The 27,284-nt window shown below is 43.5% G+C and overlaps 1 protein-coding gene across 5 annotated transcripts in view; it reads right to left on the bottom strand.

Moving 5' to 3' along the window:
* Positions 1 to 6,415: 6,415 nt before the first annotated feature.
* Positions 6,416 to 27,284, bottom strand: part of ELAPOR1 (endosome-lysosome associated apoptosis and autophagy regulator 1) — a 66,378-nt gene continuing 45,509 nt past the window's right edge. For 3 of the 5 annotated variants that reach the window (XM_066624966.1, XM_066624968.1, XM_066624967.1), the window contains 15 exons: positions 26,671 to 26,759; positions 24,285 to 24,462; positions 23,342 to 23,470; positions 20,539 to 20,629; positions 19,601 to 19,706; positions 18,091 to 18,228; positions 17,637 to 17,894; positions 14,907 to 15,080; positions 13,919 to 14,099; positions 13,320 to 13,416; positions 11,928 to 12,029; positions 11,179 to 11,305; positions 10,081 to 10,259; positions 8,083 to 8,248; positions 6,416 to 6,484 (listed from right to left, as the gene is read on the bottom strand). In XM_066624966.1, coding sequence (XP_066481063.1) covers positions 6,416 to 6,484; positions 8,083 to 8,248; positions 10,081 to 10,259; positions 11,179 to 11,305; positions 11,928 to 12,029; positions 13,320 to 13,416; positions 13,919 to 14,099; positions 14,907 to 15,080; positions 17,637 to 17,894; positions 18,091 to 18,228; positions 19,601 to 19,706; positions 20,539 to 20,629; positions 23,342 to 23,470; positions 24,285 to 24,462; positions 26,671 to 26,759 — 2,084 coding nt within the window. Of the gene's footprint in view, positions 6,485 to 7,194; positions 7,276 to 8,082; positions 8,249 to 10,080; positions 10,260 to 11,178; positions 11,306 to 11,927; positions 12,030 to 13,319; positions 13,417 to 13,918; positions 14,100 to 14,906; positions 15,081 to 17,636; positions 17,895 to 18,090; positions 18,229 to 19,600; positions 19,707 to 20,538; positions 20,630 to 23,341; positions 23,471 to 24,284; positions 24,463 to 26,670; positions 26,760 to 27,284 lie in introns of all 5 variants that reach the window. The other 2 variants (XM_066624965.1, XM_066624969.1) reach the window with 2 other exon arrangements.

Consider the following 27,284-nt stretch of genomic DNA (forward strand, 5'->3'; position numbering starts at 1 on the left):
TCAGTTCTCATTATCCACTAGGTTTATGTTCCTGGAAAATTAGTGGATACCAAATTAGCAGACACTGAATCATTGAGCCTATGAGAAAAATGGGGTTGCATTCTAGGGGACCACCATACATTCTATGAACCTTATGAATCTGAGTCTTATGTTGAAGTCTGTGGGGCTAGGGGATAGTGAGGACTCATCAACATCTGATGCTTCCTCCTTAGTACTGGCTCTCTCTCAACCTGTTGAAGGTTGCTTGGCCCAACCACAAGGCCCCTGAGTTCAGCAGTGAGGAAGGGGTTGTTTCACCCTTCTTCCTCCTCCACTGATGTCTTGGCTCCTTTCCTGGGTTTGTCCCAGTCCCAAAGCCAGATGAAAGGGAGGGCACTAGGATGCAAGTCTCTCGTTATCTGGTGTGCTTCCTGGGCATTTGGTGGGCCACTGTGAGATACAGGAAGCTGGACTAGTTGGGCCTATGGCCTGATCCAATGCGGCTGTTCTTATGTTCTTAAAGCAGTTCTCAGTTAACCTTCCAGAGACCTCTCATCATCACCAGGGTTGTGAAGGTCAGGTAGAGTGCTTGAGAGGGTGGGGCAAGTCTGCAAGCAGATACAAGTGTGTCCAAGGATTCTCCACGGGCAAATCCCAATACCCTCTGCTGCAGCAAATTGATCCAATCCAGAACAGAATCACAGATAATGAGAGGGAGGTGATAATTCTCCCTCTCGCAGATAAGCAAATTCACACACAGCAAATTCACATGAAAAATACTGACTGTAGGTGGCATAAACAAAATTGTGAACAACTTTCTGTAGTGGCGAACAAACAATGTAGAAATATTTATTTCTATAAATAATTATCTATAAAATAGGTAATACACTCTCTAGTGAATGTACACTCTGTGGTAACCCTGCATTTTTGTTGTTGTGTAGTGTCCAAGATGTCAGGGTGGACAGACTGTACCTGTGCAAAAGCACAATGTGGCTGTCCTTAAGTTGGGACATCTATAAGTTGGATGTCCAAAAGTTGGCAAATCGTTATCCTATATTGTTTTATAGATGAAGTGCAATAATGCTAGTGGGTCTCTTATCTTTAGCAGGGAAGAGTAACCTCTTCATCCCAGCACAGCATCTTTTCCGGAAACAATTTTCTCCTTTCTTTACTATGTAAAATCACTTTGATAACTTCTGTTAAAAAAAAAAGGTACATAAATATAATACAAATAATGGATAGTCTAGAAATCTGTAACTTTCCTTCATCTCTGCCTTTTTCACCCCCTGTCCCCCAAAAAGAGATCACTCACATCTAAATAGTCAGAAGTGTATGTACATTGTTTGGAACCAAAACTGTACATGCAACTCTTGCCTCCAGAAGCTACAAAATTCTATGAAAATTATATATAAAAGAAACCCAGCCTATTTCGCTTATAGAACAAGGAAAACTGGAGTTTGTCATCATAAAGCTGAATTCCCCCCACAGTCTTATAAATATAATGTCAATTCTGTTACATAGAGAGTTGCAAAAATTCATTGTCATCTGTATATGAAAGGTATCCCATTGTAGTCCCTGAATAGTACTTTTATGATCTCTCAGCACACACATACAAAGTCCTTGAAGACTGCTGCTAGAACACTAAAATATCTTGTACATGGTTTGTATACTACAAATATTACAGTTTCATCCAAAAACAATTTTAAGCATGTACAAAATATAGCAAAGACAAAAAAAAGAGAATAAATCACAACTTGAAACAAAACATAGAGGCTGTGATGGTATTCAATAATCACGGGTATCCTTCTGATCTCACTCAAGAAGCTGAATGAAACTTAGGATCAAGTGAATTACAAAAGGGCCACCACTGTAAACTTGCATCCATGGCACATATCAAAAAGTAAAAAAACTTGAATTATGTAGGACACCTGGTAGGATTAAGGTTAGCTACAGTCCCGCAAGTTGGGAAGGTACTTGGCTTTTCATCTAGCACTTTGAACACACATCTAGCTTCCCAAAATGAAAAGAAAACATTACACCTACTAATATTACTTTAATAAAATAATTTTATTAAAATGGACAATTGAAGTCCATTTTGCATCACTGTCTAGCTGATGCAGATGTGTCTCCCTCTTACCCCTCTGTAGTTGCACTCCTGGATAAATTGCATGAATATACACTTTAAACCTGCATTTTAATAATGCTATGGAATAATCCCAAGGCATTTGTTGCTTTCTGAGATATTTTAATCCAAGACATTTCCTTTATTTTAAGAAGATGGTGCCTTTTCAACCAGACAACCAGGTTTGTTGAGGAATGCTCCCACCTCCACCAGGCAAGTCTGGGTTCACACAAGTTCTTCACAATAGATTCTGCATGCATTCACACATATCTTTTTAATGCTGGACTATACTAGGTTAGTCTATCGCTAACTCTGCACTTACTGTCCTGTTTGCATATGAGCTTCTGAGCCTTGGATTCTCATTGTCCTAACTGAACTGAGCAGCAGGAAGCTGCCCTATACCACCCTCTTCATTATGGTCTATTTGTCCTAGAGCAGAAGGACGCCCTTCCCAGTTCCACCCTAGGTCAAACCATTATGAGGCTAAGGCTGCAATCCTATCTTCACTTTCCTGGGAGTAAGTCTGACTGAACACATTAGGACTTACTTCTGAGTAGACCTGCCTAGGATTGTGCCCTAAGGCTAATGCCTGAGATTCCCAATCGAAAATGAGTCTTCCTATTCACTATTGCTACTTTCACCTGCAGTTTAAAGCCATTTCTGCCCAACATTGCATATACACAACAGAGATCAAATGTGTACACTTGTGGGCTGGGCAGAAATGAGTTAATCACAACGATGTTACCAGAAAGTTCTGCTTTTTTGAAAATATAGTGGGACCGCAAATAATGCCAGAATGGTCCAGAGCAGTGGTTCTCAAACTGTGAGTCCAGGACCTAACCAGTTGGTAATGACCCAGTTTGTGATCAGTCATGAAACTGACAGGGCAGATTAGGCTACGTACATCAAGGGTTAAACAAGCTGCTACTTAGAGGGGGGAGCACTGCTACCCAATCACCATTATAGCCATACCCTTTAGCATTTATAAATCAGGCAGCAGTCTCCAGGGCCTCTAAAAAGTTTGAGAATTGCTGATCCAGAGGTTGCCAGCTGTACTAATATTAAAGTGTCTATTTTTCCTGCTAACCTACTTTTCTTCTGGTTGAAAATAAGTAGCAATTTCACCTAATGCCTGGGACTTTGAAGAGAAATTTGATGCTGAGCTGATTTGGTACCAGCTTTGATGCACTGGTGCAGGAATAAGCTTCCACTCTTTTCCTTCCAAGGACCAATCTGAAATCCACTTGTAGAAAGGTGACTACATGTTCACATGTTGAGGTTTGTGGTACTAAAGCAATCCTCAACTTCAGTTGCATTTTCTGTCAGTGACATGATAATGCTCAAAACTCAGGCCAGCACAACTTGTGACACACTAAGGCACATGAAGCCCACTTGCCATGAATGGCTTTCCCGGTGCCAATAAAGCCCATGCTTTTTGCAGCCTGCCGAGGACTCTGAAAACAAGGATACAAGGCTGCGCTCAGCTTGGGTCACAGGTTGTGCAGCCCTGTTAAAACAGAGCATTCTTAAATAATGGAAACAGAAACATCACTTCCTAGCTAGCTAGAGTTCCTTGTATTTGGCTTCTTTATTCACATAGGGAAGAAGAGCCCTTGACCACTGTACCCCAAAGGTTTTCCTTGTCCCTCCCAATTCTTGGAAATTCCAGGCTGGGACAGAGAAGAGGATACAGCAGTCACAAGCTCTTTCTAACCACTCGGTAGCAGCTGTTTTGGGGCCTTCTGTCTTTCTTTTCGGTGCCTAGTATGCTGTAAGAGTTCTAATTTACAGCATAAAAGCATTCATTGAGTCCATGTTTAAACCAAACACGCATTCCACAGCCGTGCTTTGCAACCACCCAAAAACTGCAAAAACAAATTTAAAATAGAAAAATTTAAGCCACACCAAATTTACAGCCCAATCCTATTCAGCTGCCCCACTGGCAGAAGGCACATTCTGCCAGTGCTGGCTGCTGAAAAGCAGCCATAAAGTGCACTCCAGCAATGTGCAGAATAGCATGTTGCCAGGATGCCGGTGGGAAGACCGGAGTCTTACCGCATACATTACCAAGGCAGTGGGGAGGTGGGAGTGGGGTGTGTGGAATGGGATGAGGAGGGGCAAAACTGGGAGGGGGAGAAATGGGGTGGAGAGGCTGCAGAAGGGGGTGGATCTGGCAGCAATGGCATGCGCCAGATCTTATCCCCTCCAGCAGCAGCAGCCTCCTTGCCCCTCTTTCTGTCTTCAGACTTGCAACAGCAAAATTGCAGGCAAGGAGCCATTGTGGAGCAGGAGGCTAACAGAGGAATAGGATAATAATTTCCCTTACCCTTCTGAAGTCTCTCAATCCACCCATTCCCCCCATTAAATACAGTGTATGCCTTTTTGTTATGGTTGTACCAGCGGGGGGGGGGGGATTGTTTTGGGCTATAAGATAAGATTCCTTTCCTGTAATAACAGCAATTGCTGCTAGCTCCTTAGGTGAGAATAATTTGTTTTCCTTTTTTAAATGAAGCAGCAGTGTCACCAGGGAGTTTTGTCACTTATGTAACACACTGAACAGGTTCTGATATTTCTAAGTCTGCCTCCTCCTCTCCTACCCAGGGGAATTTGGGGCATTTTATGTAATCACATGGGGAGGCTTGCCTGAGCTGCTGCTTCAATGCAATTACAGATAATGCCCAGAATTCCTCTGAATGTAAGGAAAGGAGTAAGGACAGGCACACACCCTGAGTGCAGACATCCTTTGCCATGCGCAACTGTTTTGGGTTAGCAATATCATCTGAACTGCCCCTCTACTGCACTCACAATCAAGGAAAAGAGTGGATTTTCTCCTTATCATGTTTATAGGTGGAGTGTAGCTTTTAACCTGAAGTAGGGGGTCACGCAGAATAGGTATGCCATTGTCAGACATTCCAGCTAATCCTTGACATTGTTAAAAACTTTACATTCTCTCCCTTCAAAGGAAAACTTCCTAATGGTACATACACACTAGGCTTGCAGTAAAGAAGGAAAAAATTTTCCTGGGTGGCAACTAGAAAGGATGGCAATTATGGAGCGCACTCGCCTTTTTACTTATGGCCTCTGAGCGGCCCGCTTGGAGGCAGGCTGTGCAGCATGGCCTCTGCCAGTTTGAAGAGACACTTGCCCAACAGAATGAGGCAAAGAAGGAAGGCCCATAGCCAGGGAGACAGACCAGGGACAGACTGCACTTGCTCCCAGTGTGGAAGGGATTGTCACTCCCGAATTGGCCTTTTCAGCCACACTAGACGCTGTTCCAGAACCACCTTTCAGAGCGCGATACCATAGTCTTTCGTGACTGAAGGTTGCCAACAACACCTAAGATCAGAGTTTGCAAGTCTTGGAAAAGATTAGAATGGGGATAAATTATTTCCTTATTGCTAAAGGAACTGAAAGCAGGCTGCACAAATACACTGGATTGCTCTCTATGTCATCATCCCTATTGTGAGGTGAGGACAATTTTTGTTGCTGTCTGCACTAGAATACTTGGCAACACTTGAAGCATACTTCTTCCAAGCACAACTTGGAACATTCTGTCTCCGGAATGGACAATGTGGACTCCTTTAGGATTTAGGGATCTTTTGGTGGGAATGCTGGAGAACCAGAAAAAAAGCCAGCTTTAATGGAGAAGCCTTTCCATGTCCCTGCACCCTGTTCTGGTCTTCTCTCTTACCAAAAGGGAATATTCAACCTATGAAAAGGAAGGTTGCTGGCATACTATCAAGACCATGCCAGTATCGAAGAGTTCTTATGAGGCAGACAGGCTTCAGCATTGGCTGAAGGAACTGTGGCTCCAGAACTCAGGGAAACTCTTTGCAAAGACAGGCCTCCTGCACCAAGTCAGGAGAAGGAGGCAACGAGGCTGAGCAGAAAGGCGAGGAGGCTTTCTCAGTGGACTGACTTTATGATAATGGTATCTCAGGGTGGCAGAGAAGAGAGAAAATGCATATATTGTCACTGCCTTTACTTTAGGTAAAATAGCTGATATCAAGGGGGCACAAAGGGGTTTCCAAGCTCAGATTTGGGGCTCATTGCAGGTCATTGTGCCAGGAGGAGGAGTGGGGTGCAAAAGACATACAAATATATCTACATATAATTTAAAAAGCACACTTGTATTTGGCATGGTTTCAGTTTTGGAGGGAATGTTAAAATTTTAGGCTTAAAAAAGTACAAGAAGTTGAAGTTAAAAGTATATCCAATAAGGCCACATGGCAAGTTCATCAAAGTGCAGGTATCGACCAAGGAGAATTCCCAAATCATCCTGAAAGAAAGGCATGGGAGGCGGGCAGTTCACTCCTAAAGATCCATGTCAGTGGTGCCAGAGGAGGTCTTCAGTGGGACAGAGTCGAAACCATCAGATGTTCTCTAAAAACAACATAAAAGAGAGCATGAGTGGGACTAGACAAAGTGGCTTCATATTCTTCTCAGAACCATCACCTTTCATCACACCAGTCCATGAGGATTGAACTTATATGAGCTGATAAAGTTTTAGATTTGGCAGATCTGGTTCAAATCTAGCTTCCGCCATCGTCTTAAAAGTGGCTTTGAGCAAACAATTATTTCAATTATGCATTTGCAAAATGGGGATATATACGTATATATGCCTAGGTTTCCAGGGCCCTGCCTTGGCTCTCCCCAACTGCCCCGCATCAGAGAAACAATGGTTATCCCCGATCTCAAAAGATGAATGGGAAGCAACATGCAGACAGATGATGCAGAACCAGCCATACATTACTCCCGTTCCAGAGACAAGCCAGGGCTGGAGAACCTTTTGTGTTAGATTCTGACCTTGCACTTGCAGACATAACTAATAACCATTAGCAGGTGGCCAGTATACCTGCAGCCTTCTTGCCTCTCCCCTCAACGTAATGTAAAGGTTGTAGTCTCCACTGTTGAGGGGAGAGGGGCTGCAGCAGATGGCAGCACAGCTTGGCTTTCCCAAGAATACAAGCCACCTATGTCCCTGGCAGACATCACTAGACCACAATAGCACCCATTCTAGCGTAGCAGTCGGTCGGCTTGTTTTAAGACACAGGGACACAAGACAATATCATCTATATTTGGTCTCTATCTACCTGGAAGACTCTTCCTCTTAGTTTATTGAGAACATCCCTACACACAGAGTCCTGCCAAGCCTGACTGTAGCTAAGAGAAGCCTACAGAAAAACAAACAGCCACATTAGGAGGAAACAAAGAAAAGAGTTTGCCATTAACAGTCAGTGAAATAGCAGTAAAACAGAACAGCACATGCAGATAGACTCTGAGGGTGGAGGAAGCTCACAAATCTATCTCAAGGTAAGGGTAGCAATGATTTTTTAAGCCTGTCATGCTCTCATATTTGACTTTTTCTGCACTCTGGGATTTAATTGTATTGGAAATGTTTCAAGCGGACCGGGGGAGCGTTCTTTGCATTTTGGCTGCTCCTCCCTGGCAAACAGTTTTTGTTGTTGCAGTAGGACAGAGATAGAGAATGAGGCTCCTAATCAGTCCCGCTCCCAAGCTACAACCATGAGGCTCATATATGCTGCACTCCACGTTATCCAGGATCATGACTTATACAGCCCCCAGTCAAAAATCAAAGATTAATGACTACTAAAGAAAGACACGCGTATGTCTTTTGAAAAGTTTGCATATTTGGTGAATTGCATTGCAAACATATGCATGTTTATTCAGAAATAAGTCTCACTGTATTTAATGGGGCTTACTCCCTTGTAGCTGTGTTTAGGATTGCATGCAACTTTATACATTTACCTGGGAGTAATTTCCATTAAACCTAGTGGGACTTACTTCTGAGTAGATATGCATAGTCTTGTACTGCCAGAAAGTTGTTTATTCAGACGTGGCTTGGAAAGTTAAACACGACATGTCAGACAACTCTCAGATTAGATAAATACTGGAGCCAAGCCCAAGGTCATAACTTTTGTTTGCCCTTTGGGAAAGGCCAGGTGTCACAGCTTCCTTACCTTTGAAGTGAAAGCCTTTATTTTGCCAAAGAGAGAGTTCTTGCTTGTGAATATCAGATCGTCTTCTGCATCTTCCCCCTCCATGATGGCACAGCTGTCAGCAGCTGGCAGCTCACTGTCCTTGGCACTGGCATTCATCACCAGCTTGGAATATTTATACTCTAGCCTTTAAACAAATAAACAGACATCAATAGCTAGAGGGACAGACAGACCTTGGATCCCTGAGAAGGATAGTGGCAAAAATCATGAGAAACTCTGGAGAAACTTCTTGGAGATATAACGTATATATGGTGTTAATTTAGATTTTTAATATACAAAACTGTAAATAATTAGAACTTCACCTGTGCTACACTATTAGAAGTATTCTTCATACTTATTTTTTTAAATTTTTTATATATCTTTAATATTTTCCTTATTTTTTTATGTCTTTCCTTCCCTATTATAAATAAATAAAATTTAGAAAAAAGGAAACTCTGGAGATGCTTAACCTTGGCTCAGTTCTAGGGATAGCAAAGGCAGGTAAACCACTGTAGCTAGGTAATTCTTGAGAACTGTTTTTGCCCCAAACACACACCTGGGCAGGGGCAGAACTCCATAGAAGAGTGCATGCAGCACGCACGTGCACACACACACACGCACACAGAGAGAGAGAGAGAGAGAGAGAAGGTCACACAAATCCCTGGCACTCTGGGCAGAGCTGGGAGAGATCCCTATCTGAAATGCTACTACTAGTCAGTGTACACCATACTGAGCCAGAGCACCAATGGCCTGCCTCAGCATGTCCTGTTCATATGCCTCTTAGACTACCAAAACACATTGTGGCAGGTTTATCAGTTGAAATCCTGGGGAAATTAGCACAAAAGAATGCATGCAGGAGGGACATTTTTTCTCTCTAGAACGCAAATGAGTAGGAATCCTACTTTCCTTGACTAAGGCCCATGTGCATACTTTCCAGTAAGGAGACAAACTTTCCTCACCATTTTCACTTGTTCCCAGAATACACAGTTGTTGCTCACAGGGCTATGCATTCACCTGAATGAATATTAAAGTCTTACGCACTCAGCAATTCTGAGGAACATGATGTGGAAGGGCATGGGGCAGGCCAACTAAAATCCTAGGCCAAACAAAATAGCTAAGTAGAAGTCACCATGTTTCACTATAATGCTTGCTGGCATGAAACTGCTTAAGATAAAATGAGAAGTGCAAGGTTCCCTGGTGTGTCCGATCCATGAAGATTCTCAAAGGTCAGGGAAAATTGTGAAAAGCTCCTAACTTAGACAGTCCCTCAGTAATCAGAACTCCTTGTGTGTCTTGGGCCTGGATTTCCCCATATGTCACCTACGTGTGCACTTAACATACAGGGACACGTGGTGAAGGGAGGCAGGGGAGGCAGACCTACCCTGACATAGTTCACAGAAAAGAACTGCAGCCTCCCCTGTGATTGCACATGTGCTCCACCCACTTTCTGACTCTGTGCATTCTGATTTCTTCGTGGGCAATCACAAGGGAGGGTGTGACTCTGTTCTGTGCACTATGACAGGGGCTGACTCCAGACACTGCATGTCCGTGTTAAAGTATATAAGTAACTGTCTGATCTATTTTAGGTACTGCTGTCAGAAGTGAGCACACCTTGCCTTGGTTAACAAATAAACTGAAGTCAACTTTACTGCATTTCATGCTTACAGCTAGAAACTTTTTCTAGCTGTAACAGGTCCCATGAGACACCCCTAAGGGGGTTTCATGACAAATATGAGCTGGTTTCTTTCTGCTTGGGATTTTTTTTAAGGAAATGATGAATAAAGTGTAGATGTGCATTGACGTGTAGGTATAGGTTATTCCCAATAAAATTATATTTAACAACTGAAATGATGGTATTGTCACCTTTGTTGGCTCTGCTGTTCAAGGCTGTCACCTGATTTAAACGGCAAATTGTGAAGCAAGCAAATAGGAATGATAAGCAAATGCAAGGAATGGGCAGCTGTAGAAGTAGATACTCACTTCTGGTTTTTCTTCCAGAAGTAGCAAGTCATGACCATCAGCAGGACAGCAGCACAGGTACCAGCCGAGATGCCCACTTTGAGCCAGAAATCCATGGTTTTACAAATGCTGACTTTTTGCTCTGGAAGCGGGACGCCTCCTGTACACAGCTTTGGCTTCCGCCATATGTATGTGGTTCTCTGTAGAAGCAAAAGCAGATGTGTACTTCTCTCAGTTATATAGTCAGTGCTTGTGCAGCAAAAGTGGAATTGACACCATCATGTAGCAGAGAAGCAGAAATAGTTATACCACCAAAGAGGCTGGATACTGTGACCATTCTGAGCAGCAAGTTGAGGAGGGGGGAATGGCAAACTGATGAGGGGTGCTCCACAACCTGATCTGACCACTGCCCCCTCCAGCCCACTGTCTACCAAGCTACTTCCATCAACTCTTGGATCCTCTTCTCAGAGTGAGTAGAATCAGCAGCCCACCTCTTTCTCCAACAGGAAAGAAAAAAACATCTATCACCACCTGCTCACCCAGAGGAATGTGGCTACCTGAAGCCTTCCCCATCCCCTTAACCTTGCTCCCTGGCACTGCCTCCTTCCTCCATCCCATCCTGTTTCAAATAAACAAGAAGCCATGAAGGAAAGAAGTGCTGCCAGAAGCTCAAGCTAAGGGGACAGGGAGGTCTCACTTTCTTTTCCTCTCCTCATCCACCCAAGGAACTTTCCTAAGCAGATGAAGAGGCAGCAGAAAAAGCAAGAGGAGTGGTGGAATGCACACATGTGAGGTCTTCTGGAGAGTTGGCTGGGTTTAGAGTTCCAGGAGTGTCATTGCCTCTCAAGCCGCTCCTGTCTCCACCACCCCTCTAGAGGAAACTGGAAGGATGCAAGATTCTCTTCACAAACAAACAAGTGTATTGTTGCTGAGTTATTACAAAGGCTTTCGGCCCAATCCTATAAGACCCTACATCTCTCTGTCCCTTCCAAGATCCATAACTGGAGCTCAGGAACTGTGAATGGCTCATTTCAACATTCATATTACTGAGTACAAAAATGTGTCAGCAGTTGACCCTGGGGAGAAAAGAAGCTCCCAAGATTGATTTTGAATCCCTACCTGAATCCCTCCAATGCAGGCACTTATGATAGCATGGTAATCATCTTCAGAACAGAGGGGGCAAGCTGCAACTGTCTCCCACAGGAAATGGAAAGTGCATCCATCACAAGTTCCTTCAGGGCACTTCCTGTTAAGAGGTTACAAAGGAGCCATTTTAGGTAGTGCTTGAGCAGTAGCCCACTTGCCCAGTACTATTTACAGTTCTCAAAATGTGGGTGTGATGTTTAGGTCCTTTCCCAGGCCCTTTACCAGAGATCCTTGTGGCCAACACTATTTGCCTCATTTGCACAGGGTGCACACTCTGCTATTGAGCAATTTTATTTTATTTAGCGTATGGCATATAATACATGGACTTATATATCAATTAGACTAGATCAAATGTCAGTGTCCAGTTCATGCAGCCATTCAAGGAGAGTTACCTATTGAGAAATAACCCACCCAGAAGCAAGTTTCAAAATCCAAACAGTTCTAAGAGGCTACATCTTTAGACCACTTCACTATTCCACTATGAATATTAACTTCATTTCCAGTACACCTCTGCATTTTAAAAAGTTAATGAAGTTGTGGAGAGCCTAGAGTTTGGCACCTGAAGATACTGATAAAGCATGGCTTGTACTGATATGGTTCTAGATATACTGATATCTAGATATACTGATATCTAGTCTTCTACATTTAAGAAACCTAAGATCTAGGAATGCTGCCTTATCTCTCCTCTAGAGATAAAAATCTCACGAACTCTTGGAATTTACCTTGGCAGTGAGAGGGCTCCATATTTGGACTTCAGGGGATCACATCTCACTCGTATGGCAGTGGCTCTCCCAACACTGCAAGTCTGGGTCACATCATTGGATCTGCAAGTGAAGCAAATACATTGTGCCATGAAATCTCTGCTATAGCTTAAAAAGCTGCATTTACTAGCAGTGGTGCATTATATATACAGTACAGCAGTGGTTCTCAAACTGTGGCTTGGGACCCACGGTGGGTCGCGATCCGATTTCTGGTGGGTCACAAGAAGCTGACAGCAGCCATCTTGGAAGATGGCAAAAGACCTAGGCGGCACCATTTTGGAAGTGGGCACGTCCTCTCTTTATATCTTTGCTGGGGTGAGGGGGGATCCCTGGTTGCCTGGCTGCCACGAGAGCAGCCAGGAGGGGGGGGAGGGAGGGCAAGCCTGGGGTGTGGGGGGAGCACCCAGGGAGAGTGCTGCTCCCCCATCTGCTTCTCTGATGTGCACCCTTCCCCTCTTCTTACTTCTCTCTTAGGCTGCAATTCTGTCTACTCTTACCTGGGAGTAAGTCCCATTGCCAATAATGGGAGTCAATTCTGAGTAGATGTGCTTGGGCTTGGGGTAGATGAGAAGAAGCGTCCCTGCTTATCTTCCTTCTGAGGGGGATACTACTGTTTTTATTTCCTTTTTTAAATAAAAACTCAAGCTACTTCTTGTATAGAGGTGCATGAGTAGGGTGCACTTGTTTCTGGCTAATGCTGTGCACAGTATCAATAGCCACATCAATGTTTGTTAGTTTCAAGCGCAATACAAGAAGTAGCTTGAGATTTTGTAAATAAAGACAGAAATAAAAACAGTAGTAAATAAATACACAAATATTTTGTTCCAGATGTTTTATTTTTTGCTTGAAAGCAATGGTAGCAAGGGCAGGGAGAATTGGAAGAAGCTTCTGAGCTGAAATACTGTCTTTTGTCATTTACAGTTTGAGTTTCTAGGCAGGAACTTCCTGTTTGATGACATCGCTTCCGGCTCTGACATCACAGTGATGTCACTTCCTGTTTCATGTCGTCATTTCTGACTATGACATCACTTCTGGTGGGCCCCAGATAGATTGTCATTCTCAGAAGTGGGTCCCAGGCTGAAAAGGGTGAGAACTGCAGTACAGTATATCTGGTATGAGTAAGCTGGGAGGCTTCATCCTGCCCAACATCACAGGAGCAACTGAATTTCCTGCCTTGCTCTCTCATGATCCCTTGTGGCTGTGTCCATAATTAGATTCCAGAAGACGAAAGCTTCCAGAATTCCCTGTGATGTCGAAATATCACTGATGAGTAAAGACACTCATTCCCAAATAGTTTGCAGAGGAAAATTGGTAAACTTGCAATTACTTAAGCTTGGCAGCCCTGCTATTTACCTGTAAAAAAATATGACATCTGGTAAGCCTGTGCTTGGAGTAGGGAAATGGTCTGCCAAAGAGGTGATGTTGTCCAGGGTGGATTCTGTTGTTACACCTAGAAATTAGAACCAAATCAGTGAGAAGGACATTGCATATAGAGACCTCTTCATTACTTCCAGCAAACAAGTTGTGTTGTTTTTTTTTTCAGTGTCTTCCTTATAAACTCAGACCAGAATCAGAAGAGCACAAGGTTTGATCAGAATCTGGTATCTTGCTGGGCCTTAGAGGAGAGGTCAGAAGGCAGGATTAGGATTGAGATAGGTCAAGGGTGGAGCCAAACATAAAAGCTGAGAGGGGACCCCCCACACACAAAAGCATGCATACAAGCAGAATGAATGAATGAATAGAACAGCTGGGTGGGAGCAGGAAAGGGAAGAGGTATCACTTGGTGTGCCTTATATCCAGATGGCCTTTATAGGGTACTAAGCAGCACTCACTCTGATCTTGTTAAATCTCCAGGCATAAGGTCAAGGATTGGACCAATCACCTGCCTCAGCACATGGGAGACCCCAAAACCTTCTGTCAGACCACACATGAATGCTTCTTGCAGTTCTCACCTACAAAGCGATCTGCCAGGCTGACAGGCTGTGAGGACACCACTGTTTTGTAACCCATCACATCAGAGGGGACAATGACAGACTGGCATACGTAGGAGGAAGTTGATTTAGAGTACTCTGAGTCCTGGCCCAGGATCCGGATATCTGTGACATTATCTGTACAGGTAGCCATCTTCCTTCCCTGGAGGGAGGGAGAAGAGAGAGCGAGCAAACTCAGCAGCCTTGTCTTTCATTGCCATTAAAGAAAGAGGTTTTAAAAAGAATCATGGAGTTAGCACCAGTCGCTTCACCAAGCCAGAGAAAGGCTCCTGTTTCTCAGTGGTGGAGATTCCCTTGAGGTAAGGGCTCCAGCCTTTCTAGGATGCAAACAATATAGTAGATGCTCATAAAAGTTTCAGTAGTCACATGGGGTGATGGGGGAGAGCTACTAAGAAGTTGTTCTGTGTGCAGCATCTCCTCGATGGCACTTGCACCTGGAGACCATCAGTGTATTTGGGGCAGGGGTGCTCACACTTTTTTGGCTCGAGAGCTACTTTGAAACCCAGCAAGGCCCAGAGATCTACCAGAGTTTTTTTTACAATGTTCGTGCCATCATAACATATAACATTTATGTGTACAATGTATGTTGGTGTACCTTGAGCCCCACTGAGCATAACAGGACTTACTCCTGAGTAGACATGCCTAGGATTAGGCTGTGAGGCTGCAATCCTAGCCACACTTACCTGGGAGTAAGCCCCATTGAGTACAATGGGCCTTACTCCCGGCGTTTCCTCCCAGAGGCACATGAAGGGGGGGGTCAGCACTCCGCGATCTACCGGTAGATCGCGATCCACCTATTGAGCACCCCTGATTTGGGGCAATCCCTATGGCAAGGTACTGACACATGTTATGACCCAGGGTGAAGATGCTGCTTCCATGGGGAAGTATTTTTGGGGGTGGCACAGGAAGAGGCTCTTTCCTCATAGGAGTACACACACATCATGCTTACCTGATTTCCACAGAGGCTGATGTTGAAGTGGTGAAAATACTTCCGGCCCTTTGATGTAAAGCTTGGCCCCTTTAAAAAGGAGGTGCTATTGGCAAGTGCTGAGAAGTCATACTCCAGAGTCCTGCCCTCTGAGCTGACTGAGAAGTGGCAGTTGTTGTAACACAAGGAATGAATCTGCGGAAATGAATATTACACAGCTAATTTGTTTCCTTGCTGAGAAGATGAAAAATTGTAAACTTCTAAAGCAGCACTTAAAACCCAGTTTAGAAGGGGGTCCAAAATGGCTGACTATGCTGTTGCCAGCCAGGACCATACTGTACTGGAATCCCATCTGCTTCGGCTTGAAGGGGTCTGGCTTGCCAATTGTACAGTTGCCCATGAAACTGTGTGGCTAATTAGACAAAACAGAATATGTGGAGGGAAAACTGCAAAGCTGTGCTATTTCCATTTCGGCAGGAAATAACTTTTTTCATCTTTCTGAGGAAATATAAATGTTTAGTAAAACCCAGAGATCTCTGAGCAAGGGAAAATTCCCTTTCAATCTGCATTTTCCAAGTTTTCAGTCTGAAAAATATGGGAAATAAAATTATAAACACAAATTGTTGACCAAAATTAATAACATTTGGCTGGAGAGATTAATGGCCCAATCCCATCCCCCAGTTACACCACAGGAACATGCGCTCTAATAGCGTGATGTGCTTTCTGGCTGTTGCAAATGCAATACACTGAAGTGCGCTGGCTGGCCATTGCCAGAAGTGGTGAGCAGTCAGGCCTACAAGGCAGCGAACCAAGGATGCCTGCTGCCATAGGTAGGACTATGTACGGGGGTTGGGAGGAGGCTGGGAGGGGATAGGATGGGACAGGGTGGGTGGAACAGAGGGGCGATGGGGCAGGCAGGAGGGTGGACGGCGCCCAGGAAGAAGACAGGTTCAGGCATCGGTACTTGCTGAATCCTAACCCCTTTCCCAGGTTCAATCCACCTTCACAGATCTAGGAGGGCTTGCGCCAGCAATATAACTGGCATAGGTCCAAGTTGACCCATGAGTGCAGCAGGAGCCTTCCCTGGGGCAAGGGAACAATGTTGCATTACCCCAAGGAGGCCTCTGAAGGCCAGAACTCCCTCACAAGATGCAGAGGACGGCATGTTGGCACCGTTGCATAGCTGCATGAAGAGTTAGGTAGGATTGGGCTGCCCAATGTACAGTTGCATTTGTTTTCTTAAAATGTAGACACAGAATTCTTGTCTTCCAGCTGTTATGGGTAAGTATTGTGACCTTCCCTTGACAGTGCAAGCAGTAAACATGAAGACTACTGGCCGAAGTACATATTATTTTAGGCACATTCTTTTTTTTTAAAATAGCTGCCAAAGGGAGTCCCCACAGATAAGGTCTATGGTAAGGCAGAGAGACACTTTTAACCATCTTGCCTCTGCAGTGGTCCTGATGTGGACTGCAGCCTCACATATATTTGTTAAGGGAAGGGAATTCTCATCCTTGTCAAATAGCACGTGGGCTCTGATCCAGATCAGGACCACAGCAGAGGGAAGAGGATTGAAAGTCCCCTCCCTCCAACCATGCCACCAACTACAAACCACATGCTTAAGCCATTTCTGTTCAATGTTGCATATACGCAACAGAGATCAAAGTGTACACCTGTGAGCTGGGCAGATATGGGTTAAAGTGTAGTCTGCCCCTAGTCACAAATTAAGCAGCCTTTCTATAGAACAATTACTGCTGTTGCCAGAGTTACTCATAATAGCTGCTTAGGGCCCATGGATGGAGAAGTGATAATTTGACTTTAGAACCAATGAAAGGAATTTTTAAGACATCTGCCATCATTTAATATCGTCCTACCATTTCAGCTTAATATCATCTTATAAGCTTTTCAGACTCAACCATTCCATGAACCTGGGAACAGCATTAGAATTTTGCAGTGTGCCATTTGCTGCAAAACACTCACTCTCCTTGGTGTAAGGGGGGGGCAGTTTTTGGAATGGTTTATGTGAAGACTGAGGCTGCAACTAGGCAGCTCTTTTCTGGATGGAGGAGGAAGGAAGTTTTTCACCTTTTTCTGAACTTTCTGCTGCTGCTTTCCATGGGTGTGTGCCTCACAATTTGCACCCACAAAGATCATCAGGAGAACTTAACCTATATAAACAGCTCTCCCTGTATGCTATGCGAAGGGACAGGCTGGACTTCTTCCTCATAAGTCATTCTGGCAGGGAGGGATTCTAATTGCCTGTTGAAAGGAAACTCTTTCTAAGCAACAAATCTGCTGCAACTCTTTGTGAGTAAAGATCTTGACCACTTTTTTGTGTTCAGCTCACTGATAGAATCACACATTTTAATACACAATAACTGTATATTTAATGAATGTGAATAAATAAATAAAATAACTGTAGTCAGAAGTGTTGATTCATTAGATCCAAAAATGACAGTAAGGTAATAACTTTATCAGAACCAGCAAAAGTTTCGCTAAGTAGGGAACAAATAGTGAACACAAGCACGGTTACAATATCACAATAACTACAATATCACAATAGTGATATTCTAGTTGTTCTTAACAAAGAAATTACCCTAATGTTTTTATATATTTTAATGCACAGCTCTTGAACATTCATTTACTCACAGATTTCATTCAGGAAACATCAATTTGAATAATAATCTAGATTGGTGTAGCACTCAGCTTTTACTGCCCAGGAACAAGAAACAGTAAGGAAGACTATGTTACCTTGTTACTTTTTGTGCCAGGCCCACAAGGAATGCAGGCCTGATTGCCATAGGGCTGGTGAGCTTTCAGATAAGTATATGCTGCACATGGGTGGCAACCACCAGAGCTTTTGTTGATGTAGTGCCCAGGTGGGCAGGAAGTGCAGGATGAGCCAGAGGATTCCAGAGCGCATAACCGGCAGTAGGAAGCCACACCGTCTATGACATTGGTCACATTGATGGAGTACAGCTTGGCAACATCATTGGTGTATTTCCTTCCCTGGAACAAAACACACAAAAAAACTGCAAATGCAAATGTGTCTCATTTCAGGAAGGTGTGATGCTGCAAGGAGTGCCATGCCTAATTCCAAGCTGTGACCTCTCTTATTTGCAGATCACTGAATATATATCCCAGATTCTTCAGGAGACCCAAGGAACTGGTTTTGGACAGTGCCCAGGAAGTGTAAGTGTCTTACCGCATCATGGGACACTGTTCTTTGGAAGGCCCATGTGAAGCTCATGGTGGCATTCTTCTCAATCTTGTATGTATAGGACTGCTTTCCCTTTGAGCCAGTCCAGGTCTCAACAGGTGTGTTGGTTCTGGAATTCAGACCCTAACAAAGAGTAAGTAATACAGACCCAGTGAATAAAGAGCAAGCAATGATTTCAACCTACTAAAAAAAGTCATTCCAGCAGATACATAATAGCAATACATACAGTATTTTCATAACTTCAGAATGAGATAGGGGAATCAACCATGGCAGCTAGTTGTGCGAGAGGCAAAATAAAAAATTGAAACTGAGTGGATGTGACAGATTAGCTGAGAAGAATGCACCATCCTAAGAGGAAAGAAAACACTGAAGTTGGGAAGGAAGGGCTGCTAGATCTAGGACAGATTTCCATACTCATAAGAGTTGTAGCATAGAAAGCTGGTGTTTACACAGATGCATGTTAGCTGATTCAATGTTGCTTCACATCTTTTATGACATTTGTAGGTACACTATGTGAACCATACATGGTGTTTTCCATTAAGTGGCAAACATGCCTTTTCCCAACTTTATATACCTGGTAATATGAGACAGAGTCCATCACTGGTCCCAGGAGTACATATACTTGATGGATTATTAACCAACCTTAACCTTTCCAATCTGTCCTGGTTGCTTTCTTAAACCAATGATATTATACTGTCTACTTAACAATGTGTCACTAAAATGCTCAGGAAGCATTTTAGTGACTGATTACATATTGGGATTCAAGGATCAACAACTCTGTCTTGTAAAACTCTCTAGGAGCACTACAAAGGTACTCAAAATTTCAACCAGGATTGGACTCAGTCTTTGAAAAGGTGGTATTAACACAGAGACTTCTAACAGAATCGTACTGCTTCAAAACATGGGCTATGTCACACCTTTGAAAGCTTCCCCTCACCAAAATGTCTCTGCAAATGAAAGTCAACATATCAACAGCATGATCATGCTAAGAACTATTCTTCCTAAGGGTACCAGCTTTAACCCATTTTTGCCTGGCCCACAGGTGTAAACATTTAGTCCCTGTTATATATATGCAGCATTGAGCAGTAATGGCTTAAACATGCGGGAACTTTTAATGCAAGGGAGCATTTGAACCCAAGATTTTCTGGTGCAATTTATCAGTCCACTGAACACTACTGTCATTTTTCTGAATATCTTAAAATTTTGTCTTAAATATCTTAAAATGTTCTTAGAGTCATAGCCACAAATGCTCAAAATGGTGTATGTTAGGATGTAACAGGCTTTGATTGGAAGCTTCCAGACCTGCAAAAAAGCAAATAAACTTGCCTGTCCTTTCTAAAGGCAAAACCCGGGCATAATCTGCAGAAGAAGAAGGGTTCTGTCCCTTCCACACCCTGCCTTGTTCCATGGCTGGGAAAAGAGGACCCCAGGGAAAACACAGCAGGTGAAAGCCAATCCACTTTAGAAGGAGGAAGAACTAACTGGGCAAACTTACCACCATGAAATAAAGCTCACAGTTCACGCTGCAGATAGTTTCAAAGACAAATGTAATTCTTGCTATCTCTTTATTTTCAGAGTCCTCCGTCACCGACTGTAGTGGACTACAAGAGAATAAGCAAAATTCAGGTAGTATCTATTACTTAAGAGGACAGTGACAATGTAAAAAGTGACAGTATTAAGAGCATGAATTGCTAAAGATGAACCACACCAATAAGCTTGCTTGTATCAAAACATGTTCCTCAGATTCTCATCTCAGAGAAGCCCATCCTGTTAGAAACAGCACCAGTAGTGTTCCTGGCCACTGGCTCGTCTGGGGCACACGCCCAGGGGTGCTGTCCCCCACCGTGAGGTGCCACCCCACCATGCCCCATGCCCAGGTGTTCTGAGGGCAGAAAATAGCTACTTCCAGTTTTTGGCGGAAATCCAGAAATGACGATTTTCAGCCACCAGAAGGCCTTACAAGGCCTCCCAATGGCCATGGAGGCCTCGCACGGCTTTCCCAGCCCTCAGAACACCTCTGGGGGGCGGCCCTCAGATCAGCGCACTGACTGAGTGCTGCAGGGGGGTACCGCCAGGGAGTGGATGGTGGCGCATCGCTGTCTCCCCCAAGCCTAGTGCCTGGGGCATTTGCACCCCTTTCCCCCCAGGTAAGCCACTGATCAGCATACCATTAATCCATATGCACTGAAACTATGGCTACCAAGAGCTCTTGGGTGTTCAAATGTCTGTTGACCTGAAGAACCAACATAGTTCTAAATCCACCTTTCTCTGCTGCTGTTCTGGGGCTCATAGAAGGGCACATAGGGATTGTGCAAATAATGTAAGCAGTGCATGGTTGCCGGGGTAAGGGCCCATTACCAGGCCACAATGCCCTATTGCATCATTTCCATTTGGGATGCATAGCCTTGCCAGCATCAGCAGTCACACACTCACCTGAATCCAGGAACCACCAATGTTAAAATCATGAAGTCGTTGTCCGAGGCTCCTGCTACTGTATAGATGTGGTCACCAGCCACTTCCCACCCTATAACAGTAGACAACAGTTAACCAAAATACTGTCTCACTTCTCAGCAAGGATTTAGAGGAAGTTAGAGAAATCTCTCTTGTTCTTATACTGGCATAGACCCAAATACTAATATACTGCTAATTGGGTAAGAGGCACTTTTTCAAGTGGGTGCTTTTTTTTAGCAGGGGGAGAGTAACTGGCCCACCTCACTCCAGCAGTGTCTGTTTTAGTGGCTGTCTGCTGGTATTCTTTTTGCATCTTTTTAGATTGTGAGCCCTTTTGGGACAGGGAGCCATTTAGTTAATTGATTTTTCTCTGTAAACCGCTTTGTGAACATTAGTTGAAAAGCGGTATATAAATACTGTTGTTGTTGTTGTTGTTGGCTAGATCAGGGGTATCAAACATAAGGCCCTTGGGCCGGATACAGCCCGTGGAAGCTTTATATCAGGCCCTTGGGCTCTCAGCTGCTAATCAGTGCTGAGGTGGCACTGCTGAAAAGGCAGCCCACATGAAAATAGGGTTCTCTCATGTCTTGAAATATGATGAAGGTTTATGTGTTTTCTCTTCTGTGATTTGCAGCTAATGAGTTCCTACGTGAGAAAAGGTGCTTATTTTTGGTTATGACCTGTTTAATGACATCACTTCCTGCCTAATGACATCACTCTCGGCCCTCAGCAGGCATCATGAATGCTATTTGGTATGAAACAAGTTTGAGACCCCTGGTCTAGACCCCTTTCAGGTCATTTCATTACCTGCTCACTGAGCAAAGAGGCACTTTTTCAAGTGGTGCTCCTCTCATATTCAGGAGGGTGCTCCTCTCATATTCATATTTTCATATTCATATTCAGTAACTGTGCCTATTCACCCTAGTACTCTGCCTTTGGTAGTGGTTGTTTGCTGGTGTTTCATCTGCACCTTTTTAGATTATGAGCCCTTTTAGGAGAGGGAGCTGTTTAGTTATTTGATTCTCTATGAACCATTCTGTGGACTTTTTAAAAAGTGGAACATAAATATTTTTAATAATAATTTCCATGTTTGGTATTTTTAGCTGCTCAGAGGCCGATGAAAGGAGATTTCTGTATAGCTGCATTATCCATTTCCTGCATTACATTTAAATAGCCACCTTGGGCATCTGCTGTGGTGGAGGAAAGGCAGGGTAAAAATCTTTTAAATATCTTTTAAATAAATAAATAAATAATCTTTTAAATAAATAAATAAATTTAGTATTTACCGTAAGTAAAATTTTTGTCAAGTAATCAAGCTCAAATTATTAATTCGCCTTATCTCCGGGTCAATCAGAGGGCAAAGCCCTTCAACTCTGAAAAGTTTTGCGCCTCCGTTTCTATAGTAACTTTGCTGGAAAATTCCAGCCAAACTTAACCTTTTATTCTCCCATAACCTGGTTCCTTTATGCAAATGCAGGCATTTGGCAGAGGTCTCTTTTTTTCAACACCAAGATGGGATCCTCCTTTCCATTTGAAATACTAAGTCATAGGCTACAATTCAGTGCACCATTATTTAAGAATAACTCCCATGGAAAGCAGTGGGTCTACTTCAGAGTAAAAAGGGTTGCAAATGTATACAGCTCATCTCTCTGCTGTGAACTGAATTGCACACTCTCAGTTATGTGTTACGGGTTGCATGTTGTATGTAGAGCTTTGGGTTTAACACACCAGATACCTTAAAGGTGGATTTGATTCATGGTTCTCCTGCAGTGGTTCCCAACCTTTTTCATTTGCATATCCCTTGGCAGCCCATTTCCATAAATTGTACCCTTCCTTATTAGCAAAATGTTGTAATTAATAAAACAAGCCCTCATCTCCTCCATATGAAAACCCAGACTTCATGTATTTCATCACAGTGTTTTCTCTTTTTATCTGTTTGAGGAACAGAAGACTCTGTCTTTGCACTGTTTTGCACTAGAAGTGTGCAGAGAAATTCTGGGTGATTGATCACTTTCCATATTATGTTTCAAACTTTTTACTGTGCTGGTTTTCAATCACTGGTGCATACATGAATTGATGACCCAAAACTAGCTATTGGTGGGGCTTTCACAGCCAACTAGCTACCTCCCTTTCTGCCTTGCTGGCCCTGCAAGCCATTCTGGAGCATGACCTGCATTATGCCATTCTTTTTCAAGTACCCCTAAAGGTCCTGTTGAGTGCCCCTGGGGGTACATGAATCCCAGGTTGGGAACCAATGTTTTACTGGCGTGTTGTTTACAGAGCACTTACTCTGATAGTGCTTACAAAAAGGTGGTGAAGACCACAATTTAAAAAGAATAAAAATGTATCTTATGATCTTTTACTATGTTTTTAATAAATTAGAGACTGTACTGGTCTCTAGTACAGGTAACAATTACTGGTAGATTATTTTTCAGGATCTGGCCTTGGGTAAAATCAGACAAAACGATAGTCAGACACCCCCCTAAGTTTAACCCCCGACATATCGGAGGGTCATAGAAAATTCCATGAATTTTTTTTGGCTCAAAACCTGCCATCGACTTATCTGTGGGATCAGCTTGTAGGGGAGTGTCTGTGGTAGTTTGTATCCTGTCTTTTCTTCAAGAAGCCTGGTTTTCCATATATGGGTTTATTCTCTATTTTATCCTTCTAACAAATATGTGAGGTTGATTGAAAGATCACACAAGTAGCCTCACAGCTGAGATGTGAATACCAAATCCTCCAAACAATAGAAGCATTTGGGGTAGGAGTATGTCCATGAAGATACCTGCCATTCCCTTATATTCAAAACTGATTCCACTGAGGACTGTAGTCTCCATGTTAGCTGGCAAGGTATTCCACCATTTGTATTCAAAGCCTAGCACTGGCTCGGTCCCAACAGGGCAGTTGATGCAGCCTAGAAACAAAATGAATTATTATTGTACAGATGCAAAGTCATGGTACAGTGTATTTCAAATATGCTCATGTGAACACTTACCAAACATCTATGGTGCCCCCTTTTCCAGCAGAAATAATCTCCTTGTGCTCCATTTACTACTCAATATCTATGTGAAATAGTTCCCTACATGGCAAAATCTCTACCTAGCCTATGTAGAAATATGCTAGAAAATAAGCATTTTTTCAGAACACAGTAACTTGCACTGTCTTCACACGATCATATTACTTTCCAGGCTTTGATGGGGAAGAATCTTCTACATGTTCTTCCACATGGTCCACATGGATGGGGAAGAATCTTCCACCTCCAAACTGGTCAGGTAAGTCAGTCCCACAAAAAAGCAGACAGCCTCCTCTGCAAATCTGCAATATGATTTCACACAGGAGAGCTCCGTTCACCATTCGTTTCTGCTAATCAGATAAATGGGGAGGAGGAAGGATCATCTTCCTTACCAAGCCACCAGTCTCTGGTGTTGTAGCTGACTCCATTGTACTGCTGCCATTAGCAGAAATATGGAATTATTAAAAGTAACCATGGACTGGAGAAAAGGAAAAGCTCAGCTTGAAGCAGAGCATACACAAAGCAAGGCTGGACTCCCTTTTATGTCGCCTCTGAATCCAGCAAGCGTGGTTAACATGGAGGCTTCAACCCCCAAGTAATGGGCTCCGAGATAAAAAGTGCACTGTTTCACTTTCACTGATCACAACACAGCTTCCTCCCAGCATTAAGAACATTAGCCCTGTGATGATTTCCCTGCAAAAGAAAAGAACATTACCAGAGCCATTCGAATACGTCCCATACGGGCAGAGCTCACAAGTACTGGAGTTTGTCTTGAAAAATCCTGGGTTACATGGTGGGCACATCATTTTTATGCCTGATGGAGGCAATTTTACAGCATTGGGGAGATCCTCACTGCAGATCTTTGGCTCCGCCCATTTATACAGTAGCCGAGTCTGTGAAGGTAGGGGGAAAGTATTATAAATATAACGCATTTCTAGAGCAGTTTAATACGCTAAAAAGCTCAAAAATCCTCATCTCATTCATCTACACCAAAACCTTTTATGTAGTTCTGTACACAGACCACTAAGGGTGTGTACAGAAGTACATAAAAAGCAGCAGTAACTGAATTCTGGAAACATATTTATGCTGTCAGTAGACATACTCATCCCCCTCCAGGAACCAGCCAGAAGAAACTACTTCTGCAGGTTTTGCAGCACAGCCAGCTGTGCACAGCACCAATTGGCTGGTGACTGTGCCATTGTGATAATTCTGATTGTTCCTCTCTGGAATCGTTTTATAGTGTTTTTTTAAAAAAATCTTGTGTTAAAAAAATGATACAATACATCTAACAATACAGGATTGTGCAGCTAAACAACATATATGATGGTGGTCAAAGCGCAACAGAGATGTTCTTAATGAGGCCATCGCATCTCCCATAGCCTGTAGCAGAGTGTCTGTTCACACAACAGAGAGGCTCTTAATGCAAAGATGAAGCAATCTATCTCCAGTAGCCTGTGCAGCCAGCTAGTGTCTGGCAGGGAGTGTCTGTTTACACAACAAAGGCAATAGATTGGATTTAATGACCTAATCATATAACAACTGGGATAGGAGAAGGCATCCCTTTCTTTAAGTGGTACACACCTATACATCAACAAGAAGTATATGCAGTGGTTTTTCTTGTTGTTTGTGATCGAAACCCAGTTTTCAGGTCCAAATCTATCATTCTATTCACGTATAAACATAAGAAGAGCCTTGCTGGACAAGGCCAAGGGTCCATCTAATCCAGCTTCCCATCTCTCACAGTGGCCCACTAGATGCCTCAGGGAGCACACAAGACAAGGTATCTGTATCCTGTTACCCCTCCCTTGCATCTGGCTGTGGAGGATGGGCTACCTCTAAAATCCAGAGCTTGCATACATTAATGACTTGCAACCTGTAATGGATTTTTCCTCCATAAATCTGTCTAAACCCCTTTTATATGCCTCAATCATGTACCCCCTCAGGCACCTTCTTTCTAGACTGAAGAGTTCCAAAACTGACAGTTACAATCTACAGTAAAGTAATTGCTTTGTTTTACCATGTATTTCACAAGGAGGCAGCCATCAACGTAGCTTTGGCTTGCACAGTTAAACCCAGAATTAGCACTTCTCCACATGGCTAAACCCTGGATTAGTCATGTGAATGGAAGCTGCAGGTGACTCGGCTGCACCCTTATGCCCTATATGCACTATGCAGTCAATGGTCAAGCAGTGCTTGCTTTCCCTGCAGTGTTCCTGACAATGTCTGGAATGATATAGCAAGACATCGTGAACACTTCCATGGGAGATCTCCTTCCAAGGATGAGCTGGAGAGGTTTCCTTGCAGATGAACAATTCATGTGAAAGTACCCTAAATCTGTCTCTTGACATGTTAGGTTGAAGTGCTGACTCTCTGAATAATTCATGGCCTGCTCTTTGCACATGTGCAAAAAGCATCAGGAGAATATACCAGAAGGAAAACCCTCCCTCCTTCCACCAACAAATACCAGTTGGTGGAAACACAGTCAAGGACTCCCTCTCCTGGTTCACGAATTAACTTTCACTCTGAAGTTGTGTTCACAAGAGAGCGCTTCCCACATAGAAAAATCAGGCAGAAATTCTTAATGCTTTGAAAACAGGCATTGTTAAGAATGTGCTAAGCATAGGAGTAATAGCTCAAGGAACTAATGGCCCAGTCTTATCTTGACCTTGCACTGACGGATCTACATCCAACAGCTAACTAACCCCCTGCCAGAACAGACAGGTTGGTGGAGAGGGAAGTCTGGGGAAGAATCAGGGCAGGAATTGGGCTGAGCTAGGGATGTGTTTAGGCTGGGCTGTGGGCAAATCTTAGTGGCAGTAGCAGTGCTGAGAAGCTACATTCCAACCCAGACCCAATGGACCAACTCCTTGGTCCAACGTGGCAGCAAAAACGTGGTGGTGTGAATCTAAGTAGCTCCATTTGGGACCAGGGAGTGTCAGAGCAGGTAAGTATAAAGTGTTTTTACTTACCTCTCCGCTACTGCCTGATTCCAAGCTGGCCCACAGCATGCAGCAGAAGCATGTTCTGGGCCGGCCCAGGACAGGATAGGCCATTAATGAGAACTTCAGTATTCACAGCTATAACAATCAGGTATTCCATACCTCTCCATTCGTATCACAGGCTGTGTGAGTATAAAAATAATCCTGATCTGTACAGGCTGGACGAGTCTCGCATGATGCAGAACCTGGTTCTTTATCACAAAAACAAACACATTTGTTAAAGCCATGTGAGTACAAAGGAACTAACATAGGAACATGGCCACAGCACATTAAAGAGTGTCATGCCTGTCAGTAGATTTGGGGCCATCTTGTGCCAGGCTCTGAGGCTGAAGTTGCCAATCCTCCAGGATTTACATGAAATCTCCAATAATCTGCACCAATCTCAGGAGACAACTGAAAACAATTCTGGAGATTCTAATAATTTCTAACGTTATATGATGCTGGAAAAATATCCAAGAATAGCTTCTATCAGAGCTGGCAACCCTACTTGGCACAAGGAAAGATCTGTGTCCCTGCACATGCATGCACACAGCCCCCCCCCCCCCAATTGTGTGGCTTCACACTCTCCCCCATCCCAGATTTACCAGGCTGACTCATTGGGTAGTTTATCCTTTCCTACTTTCACAGGGTGGAAGAGGAGGAGCTGTTTGCTGCCACCCTGACTTGCTCCTAGAATCCCCAGAGGGGTGGAAGAAGTGCCCAAGTAAAGATCATGC

Source organism: Tiliqua scincoides, chromosome 4, assembly GCF_035046505.1.
Source record: "Tiliqua scincoides isolate rTilSci1 chromosome 4, rTilSci1.hap2, whole genome shotgun sequence".
Classification (NCBI taxonomy): domain Eukaryota; kingdom Metazoa; phylum Chordata; class Lepidosauria; order Squamata; family Scincidae; genus Tiliqua; species Tiliqua scincoides.